Source organism: Sinocyclocheilus grahami, unplaced genomic scaffold (genome assembly GCF_001515645.1).
Source record: "Sinocyclocheilus grahami isolate Dianchi unplaced genomic scaffold, SAMN03320097.WGS_v1.1 scaffold338.1, whole genome shotgun sequence".
Lineage (NCBI taxonomy): Eukaryota > Metazoa > Chordata > Actinopteri > Cypriniformes > Cyprinidae > Sinocyclocheilus > Sinocyclocheilus grahami.
This window is the reverse complement of record NW_015505517.1, coordinates 1,309,484-1,319,076: the sequence shown is the minus strand read 5'-3', so window position 1 is coordinate 1,319,076 and position 9,593 is coordinate 1,309,484. Positions and strand designations below refer to the sequence as shown.

The 9,593-nt window shown below is 38.2% G+C and overlaps 1 protein-coding gene across 1 annotated transcript in view; it reads left to right on the top strand.

Moving 5' to 3' along the window:
* Window positions 1–8,945, top strand: part of sgpp1b (sphingosine-1-phosphate phosphatase 1b) — a 17,462-nt gene extending 8,517 nt beyond the window's left edge. Inside the window, exon 3 of the mRNA XM_016295642.1 lies at window positions 8,142–8,945. Coding sequence (XP_016151128.1) covers window positions 8,142–8,693 — 552 coding nt within the window. The 3' untranslated portion in view covers window positions 8,694–8,945. The remainder of the gene's footprint in view (window positions 1–8,141) is intronic.
* Window positions 8,946–9,593: the final 648 nt, after the last annotated feature.

The following is a 9,593-nucleotide window of genomic DNA, read 5'->3' as shown; positions in this document are numbered from 1 at the left end:
TCACTGTAAATCCACTGCTGTACATGTTTAAACATGGACGTGAGTGCATATAAATCTCTGATGGAGTGTTTAAACTCTGCAGTAATCTGTTTGAGAAGGATGTGGGCCGCCAAAGACACAGACAGGCGGCTTAATCCGAATGAATGATGACTAGGAATGTGTTGCTTTTTAACATTCATGCAAGTTTTAGCAATTTGATACAAATGAATGTTTTTAAATAACCTGAGAACACATGTACAGGTCAAACTCAAACCTTGCATACTGCATGCATAAACTTGCATACTTGCCCTCCCATTTTTATTAATAATTTTATCTACCAATGATGTATTCAATTAAAAGACACTTATGTTACAAAAGATCTCCATTTCAAATAAATGCTGTTCATTTGAACTTTCTATTTAAAATGTATCATGAAGTTGTTTTGTGACAAAACACTTTTTTTTCAAAATTGTAAAATTGACTGTAAAAATTGGACAATATTTAGGACTATTAAGGACTATTTAGTACTACAAAGTTTTTTTTTCATTCTAAACATCCTGCTATAAATAATTATGAAATGTAACTTATATCTGATGAAATACAAAGAGTGTTTATGATTAAATGTTATGTTTGTTAACCAGCATAATTTGTGGCAGCTCTTTTTAAAGTTTCCTTCTGGCTTTGGGTCGCTCTTTTCATCTGCCTGACCATCTTTTGCTTTGTGGGACAGTAATTGTAGTGAAGTGGTTGTTTTATGGTGTGCTGAGGGTTTGACTTCAGTGTTTGTTGGTTGAAAGGACGTTGTACCACAGGAGGGGTCCATCTGTGGACAAATGCATTATGCAAATGGAAATGATGAGAAAGGTATCGCTCATAGATACTACCATGGACACTTGAGACATATGGACACACCCAGAACAGATACCCTTCAGCTTCATGAAACAGGTTAGCATTAGCTGTGGTGTCACTGTGACACTGGGCTCACAGCCAAACATGAGGACACTGGGTGTGTGTGTGTGTGTGTGTGTGTGTGTGTCTGCACACGTGTGCATGTGTGCTTACTTGTTTTTTAGCACACCATCTGTGTGTAAGCTGTTATATTGTGTTACGGAGTTCTTTCTACACATCTGGTCTACTCTATAGTACTACAACTCATGGAAATGACAGAGAGTGAGACAGATAATGTATCCTCTGGCTCCTTATGAGAGATGACAGTGTATGTTTTCTCACACAGGCTGTTCCTCCTCTGCCATCTGTTGTAGTCGTGTGTGTGTGCGCAAAAAGTTAAAGCAAAGCAGTCCTATATAATCCTTTGCTGGTAAATCGGTGATGTCTTGCTACAGTAACAAATGGTGTAATTTTGCAGAATGATTTCATCTGTTGGCGAGGTGTCTGTCTGGATGACTAGATTTTTCCGCAGTCCTGAAAATTTGGTGTTTCATATGGGTGTTCTGCTCCATGTCTGCTTTAAGCAGTAATGTCACCCTCAGGGTGATCTCATCCGTCTGGTCGCCCTGTTGGGGTGATGAGTGGCCGTTGCCCTAGAGATTGTTCCCTTGGCAACCGTGGGATTGTCTTAACACTCTCATATTCACGAGACAAGACGGTATTGTGAAACTAGTCAGATGACACACTCTTTGGGAAATGTTATGGCCAAATAAAAGTCTTATTAAAATTATTATTCATTATGTCATTGATTGACTAAAATCATAGCTAATATGTTTTAAAATGCTAATACTGTATTTTTTTTATATATAAATTGACCGTTTCATGATCCAGAGTGATACTAATCTTTCAGTCAAGCTTTTATCTCTAGCTTTGATTCATTTCTCTCTGTTGTAAGAATTTTTAGTCCTTTTTAAAAAAAATGGTGTTTTACTGACTGAGAGGGTTTGATCTGATTGTCACACTTTGACAGTTGAAGAATCACTAGAACAGACTGAAGAGAGATAGGATATCTCTCTATCTCGCACTCGTTCGGTCAAAACATGTACACGTGCAACATGCAAAAGCAGTGAACTCACAGCAGATGTGGAAAATGAGCCCATAATGGTTAATGACTGATAGATAAGAGAGAGAGGGGTGAGGCATGTCTCATGAAGAAAATGTTTCTGTTCTTTTGAACATAATTTGAAAACATCCAGACAAATGTACTTGGGGTCCACAATGAAAACACAACTTCATAAAGGGACTGAATGGTTTCTGTTTTTGCATCTACAAATACTGAAAGGCCAAATTTGAGGTTAGGGTTTAAAAGTAGGTTTAGGGTTAAGTGTGTGTGTGTGTGTGTGTTTGTGACTGAAGGCGAGTGTAAATGAACATTTGCTGCTAGTTAATCTGTACCTGTAATCAGTGAAGAGTTTCCATGATGTTTTAAGTGCTGAGTGTGAAAACTGTTTTGAATTAACCAGCTCATTTCCTTCTCCCACACACAGCCAGCCAATAGGTTTCACATGGATGTGTGTGTGTTCTGTGGTCTCTGTGGAATCTCTCACCCAATGCTGAAGTATTCTGACATCTGACATCTCTCACAAGTCTTGCTATTTGTTGAACACGCATAAACTGTGTATAAGACAAGAATGTAGTGAACTGACCTTCTGCTAAGCAAAGCTGACCAATCTTACCTCTTGCCCTGTGCGAAGTTACACCTTTTTTTTTAGGCCTGTCGCAATAATCAATATATCGACTTATCACGCAATATATGTACATGACCTCAATCATTTTTGGTGACGCAATATATCGCTCATTATATTTACTTAAAAATTAATGTCACCATGTTTTGTACATTCCACTTGTGCCTGTGTCTTTTAAAAAAAATTGTGTTTTACTGACTGAGAGGGTTTGATCTGATTGTCACACTTTGACAGTTGAAGAATCACTAGAACAGACTGAAGAGAGATAGGATATCTCTCTATCTCGCACTCGTTCGGTCAAAACATGTACACGTGCAACATGCAAAAGCAGTGAACTCACAGCAGATGTGGAAAATGAGCCCATAATGGTTAATGACTGATAGATAAGAGAGAGAGGGGTGAGGCATGTCTCATGAAGAAAATGTTTCTGTTCTTTTGAACATAATTTGAAATAATTTGAACAGAATGGTTTCTGTTTTTGCATCTACAAATACTGAAAGGCCAAATTTGAGGTTAGGGTTTAAAAGTAGGTTTAGGGTTAAGTGTGTGTGTGTGTGTGTGTTTGTGACTGAAGGCGAGTGTAAATGAACATTTGCTGCTAGTTAATCTGTACCTGTAATCAGTGAAGAGTTTCCATGATGTTTTAAGTGCTGAGTGTGAAAACTGTTTTGAATTAACCAGCTCATTTCCTTCTCCCACACACAGCCAGCCAATAGGTTTCACATGGATGTGTGTGTGTTCTGTGGTCTCTGTGGAATCTCTCACCCAATGCTGAAGTATTCTGACATCTGACATCTCTCACAAGTCTTGCTATTTGTTGAACACGCATAAACTGTGTATAAGACAAGAATGTAGTGAACTGACCTTCTGCTAAGCAAAGCTGACCAATCTTACCTCTTGCCCTGTGCGAAGTTACACCTTTTTTTTTAGGCCTGTCGCAATAATCAATATATCGACTTATCACGCAATATATGTACATGACCTCAATCATTTTTGGTGACGCAATATATCGCTCATTATATTTACTTAAAAATTAATGTCACCATGTTTTGTACATTCCACTTGTGCCTGTGTCTTTTGCAGCTTCTTGTACATAACGTGGTGTAGTCATGAAGTGCTAGTTCAAATTTAAAAAATGCTTCTACAAAAAGAGTTTTATCTGCAGATATGGTCTTGTTTAGGGATCTGTTCCTTTGTGCATACGTTCCTACTTGCTACTTTGCACTTTTTGTTAGAAAATGTTTATTTACTATTTATTCACGTTTTTTAAGGTATCTAATAGTTCGATACTTAATCTCCATTATCTAAATATTCTTAAAAATTAAAAGGTTGTTGTCATTTGGAAGTGTGTAGGCCTTCTTGCATTATTATGCTGTTACATTATGATTATATATTCAGTGGCATAAAATGGTCTTTAAAAATGACAATAATATCGCTTATCGCAATTATTTCTGGGGCAATATATCGCACAACAAAAAGTTGTTATCGTGACAGGCCTAACCTTTTTCTAATGTTAGTCTTTGGATCTTTACGAATTTATGGGAATTATCAAAATTATGATAAAGAGAGGGTACAAGGGATCACTTTTACATTTTCCAAATCTTGTGACGTGTATAATTCATCTATTTCTGAGAGGAGCGGCAGATAAGATGCTTTGCATTGTTACAATTTATTGCAGACCACATAATAATAATAATAATATTTAATCAATTACCACAACTTTATGAGCACATAGTACTGAATAATATCACACAGTTCACCTAAGTCCTTAGTTTATATGGGATATTCTGTAAAGGTTGTCTTGTGGTAGTAACAGCAACCAAAGGCTGGAGACTAGTAAAGGTAGTCTTTGCGAATTTATGGGAATTATCAAAATTATGATAAAGAGAGGGTACAAGGGATCACTTTTACATTTTCCAAATCTTGTGACGTGTATAATTCATCTATTTCTGAGAGGAGCGGCAGATAAGATGCTTTGCATTGTTACAATTTATTGCAGACCACATAATAATAATAATAATAATATTTAATCAATTACCACAACTTTATGAGCACATAGTACTGAATAATATCACACAGTTCACCTAAGTCCTTAGTTTATATGGGATATTCTGTAAAGGTTGTCTTGTGGTAGTAACAGCAACCAAAGGCTGGAGACTAGTAAAGGTAGAAATACAGACAGCAGCTGTTGGTTTAAATTAAGATAACTCTTTAATTTAATCATTAAAGGGGTGGTTGATTGCGATTTCACTTTTTTAACATTAGTTAGTGTGTAATGTTGCTGTTTGATCATAAACAATATCTTCAAAGTTACGAAGCTGAAAGTTCAATACAAACGGAGATATCTTTTAAAATTCTGGCAGTTTAATGCCTACAAAAATGGCTGGTAGGGACTACAAGAAGTTACTTCCCGGGTTCGTGACGTAACAAACCCAGATAAACCCTGCCCTCAGGAAAAGGCAGCAAAGGGGGCAAGGCCATATTGCGATGCTTTAGAGAAGAGGAAGGGAAAATTAGAGGTGCACGTAAAAATCTATTCATATATCCTAATGGATTCACAAAAAATCAATGTTCTAAAGCAGCGCTTCTTAATACTGTTCAGGGCTCGCAAAATTGCTAGCCCGACGTCCCGGGGCTATTGTGTTTTCTAGTCGGGCTACCAAAATGTTTCACCACCCTGCCCGACGAGCTATCTTGAACAGTGATAAAAAATTCCTTCCTTGATTTGTGTTGTTCACTAGCTTGTAGGGGTAAAACGGATCGTAGTTGGTCGTTTGCACCCTAATGGATTCACAAAAAATCAATGTTCTAAAGCAGCGCATCTTAATACTGTTCAGGGCTCGCAAAATTGCTAGCCCGACGTCCCGGGGCTATTGTGTTTTCTAGTCGGGCTACCAAAATGTTTCACCACCCTGCCCGACGAGCTATCTTGAACAGTGATAAAAAATTCCTTCCTTGATTTGTGTTGTTCACTAGCTTGTAGGGGTAAAACGGATCGTAGTTGGTCGTTTGCACGTGTTTCTAAGTCTTGCCGATTTAAATATTCAAGTGTTTTAAACCATTCACGCGCATTCGGAGCTGCGCGCACTCATTCAAAGCGTGCACAAAGAGCCGCGTTTCAGACAATGCGCATACACAGAATTTATTTATCTTTCGCTTATCCTTGCATCTGAATGAACATACATACAAAATTATCTCAAAATAACTGTCTCGGCAAGTATTCTCAAAAACACAGTCGGTTATGTCTTAAGAGAACGTAAACAGTGGAGAAAGAAATCTCAAGTGCATCATTATATTGGATCCGTGCATTCGGTTTTAAAGGGGCAGCAGCCTATAAATACCTGCTGTTCCATAAGCGCCACCTGCTGTCAGAGAGTGACATTTGCGTCTCATTCACAAAGCTAAAATCAGACCATTCTGTTTTTGGTTCAAATTTCGAAAATATCAAATCTAACTGCAATCTAAATAACATGTATTTAGCATCTTTGTTTGGATCGTGATTAAAATGCAGTGGTTGCCTCTGATTTTAAATGGAAAAAGCACAGCCAAAGCATTAGTTTGTTTATATGAAGAGATTTATTTTATTTGTATTATTTAACTATTTGATTTGGGATTTGTTTTAAAATTTCAAGTTAGTTTTATTTTTTGACATATTTCAATTTCACAAAGAAATGTGCAGCATTTTGTTGAAGAAATAATAAAAGGACACCTTTTCATTTATAATTTGTCTTAAATCTCATTTTGTTAAAGAGAAAATTGTGTTGTGAAATCAGTATCGTGAATCGCATTGTATCGTGTGTTGAGTGAATCGTTACATCCCTATATGCGATTAGTTTTTGCTGTGGTATCAAAGAAGTATTCTGTTATTTAAATAATAAAGAACCATATTTTTTTGCTCATCTGCAAAATTACCTGATCTGTTACTCAAAATCTGATATGGTAGTGCAATATGATCCGAGCCGTGGGTTTTGTGATCCGTTGCACCCCTACTCTCTTGACTTGTTATTTGAAGAAAAAAAGTGATCACTGACGTTTTTAATCATGCTGATTTGTCCGCAGTGAAGTTCAGCCGATGTCTTTTTAAAAAAAAATGTTATTCGGGCTACCAAAATCTGAAGAATGTCTGCCCGAAGGGCAACCAGCGATTTAGAAATTTTGCAAGCCCTGCTGTTCCTCGCGTCCCCTGCTCTGCACACCCTCTGCATCTCTCTCATTCAGCTCAGCTCCAACAATGAACTGTTCCAATTATACACTTATTTTCACATAGCTATGAGAAGCGTTAAACATGGACGCGTGTGCGGTTGTCGTACTGTATTAAAGCTTTAATCAGGATAAAACCATATATTAAAAGCCAACATAAGCAGTAGCATTTACAAATAACAGCATATCTAAAAGTATGAGACAACATCAAACAAAAAACCTAGGCCTACCATTAAAAGCCGTGCTTGCACAGATTCTGCACGATCCTCTTCAATAATATCCTCTGCTTCTCAATCGGGCTCAAACTGATAAGCGATATTAACGACGCCGTTGTTTACAATACAACCGGAGCACATGCCGCTGCGGTGAGGAGTGGGACGCTTAGACGCGCACTAGATGTGGTTTAGCCAATCACAACACACTGGGCTAGATAACCAATCAGAGCCCATCGCCTATTTCTGAGGGAGGGGCTTCATAAAAGAAGGAAATGATCAGCATGTTTCTCAAAGAAGGGACCGAGCAGTGTGTGGAATAAAGGTAAATTATGTGAAAAATAATGCCTTTTTTTTTCTTTTTTCAATCGAAGCATTAACACCTTAGACTGCACCCCATAAATACAATCAAGCCTAGAAAAAAACAGTGAACCACCCCTTTAAGTCAAATGTAGTCAACGGGTTTGCTTGTATGAGTTTTTAACCTGTTTCAGTCTTAGTATAAAGGCCTGTTGAGTATTTGGTGTGGAAATTGTGTGATAAACATTTTAATTTGAATAAATGGTTGTTAATGCATTTGTTTAGACCAACATGAATATTCACATGCCATCAGTCACTGAATTACCTTTTTTTCCAATTTTTTTTTCATCTTACTGGCAGACCAATAAGATTTGTGCTTTTGGTCACATGCCCAGAGCCGCTGCTGTTACTACTTCTTTTCTAAAAGTGCCACCTACTTTCAGAGAGCAAGTTTACATTTTCCTTCAGCGTGTCTGCAGTTTTTTTTGCACATTGGTCTGAACAGACAAATCACATGTGAAAATCAGACCAAATTTTGGTTCCAAACATTTGTGTCAGTGTGAACAGGTATTGATTTTCCCTGCTGTTCTTGTTTGTAACCATGTATTCAGAATGACATTTGTTTATTATTAGGTCAAACTTCCTCTACAGATTTACATGTCAAATAAGGTGATATTCAAATATGTACATTCTCTATGTTAGCCTCTTTCATATGTAAACCACCTTTTGTTTTTTAATGACGTCTTTGGGTCTCACATGCATTTTGTTTTTGTTCCTGTGGTTTGCCGTTGATATTTGTGTTTTGTATGCTTTTCAGGACATTATTGCTGGTTTTCTGTACAGTTTGCTGATCCTGGTGGTCTTCAGTCCTGCTCTGGACATCATCGACACCTTTAACCGCTCACATCCCTACGCCCCGCTCATCATCATCTCACTTCACGTAGGACTAGGCCTCTTCTCCTTCACCTTGGACACCTGGAGCACCTCACGTGGCGACACCGCCCAAATCCTGGGCTCTGGCGCGGGGATCGCCTTGGCATCCCACATCAACTATCACCTGGGCCTTTTGCCAGACCCACCTGCGTCCATGTTTCCTCTTCAACCCCCATCTTTCACCCTCAGCCTGATCGGACTCTGTCTACTCCGCTTTCTCCTCGGTGTCATCATTCTCCTGGCTACCAGAGCCATAATGAAGGCTCTCACCATCCCGCTCGTCTGCTGGCTCTTTGGGATTCCCAGCGGCGACGTCCGGAAGGCCAGGCAGCACATGGAGGTGGAGCTGCCGTATCGTTATATCGTCTATGGAACTGTGGGGTTAAATGCGCATTTTCTTGTGCCTTTCCTGTTTGCACGTGTGGGCCTGTTGTGATTAGGTGGAAGAAAAACCTATTATTTTAGCCAATAAGAGCCCAGTTGGACTGCAGAGGCAACTCTCTTTGAATCAGTGATTGGATGGAACTAATGCCGATCGTGTAACTGACACTGTGCTACACCTTCCAGATGCTCCTTGAATGCATTTTTCACCATTTATACTGTAGTTTTGTCAGATTTTCTATTCAAAACACCTATTTGATATTGATCCAGAGATTATTGCCCTTTTCTATGCAGTTTGCATTGCATGTATAGTACAGTAGCATATCTATCAGATTCTATTCTTGTCTAAAATCCTATGTTTTTTTGCAAGCAATACAGCATTTTTGCTCATTCTCAAATTTTATAGGACTTATGAGTAATCTTTTGGCAAGTTTTGTTCATGCCACAGTAGGTGGACTTAAACTCTTGCATCAAGAGTTGATTGAAATCTCTCTTGCGAAGATGTGACTCATGCAAATTAGCATGCAAAATCTCAGCGACAATTACAAATTGGCTGGAACTGATGCCAGCAATTTATATTTCTTTTGTTTGAGAGATTTGAATCTGAAATCTCAAATGTTAATAGAAATGGTCAGTGTTGGGAGCAGCGCTGAGCTTTGTGGTCATTTTTGTTGCAGTTGATTGAGAGGTTTAGTTTTTGATCTAAAGAAGGTTGGACTATTCTCCAAAGACTTATAGAAGCCTTAAACGGATAGTTCATACAAAACGACAGTTCTGTCATTTTACTCACCCTCAATATTTGACCTGTGGTGCAGAAGAAAATATTTTGAGAAATGTCGTCTTGTGCATATAAAAGAAGTCAGCGGGCTCTAATGTTATTTGGTTCTCAATGTTTCCAACAGAGAAAGTAAGTCACACAGGTTTGGAATAACAATGTTGACAGAATTTTCTTTCC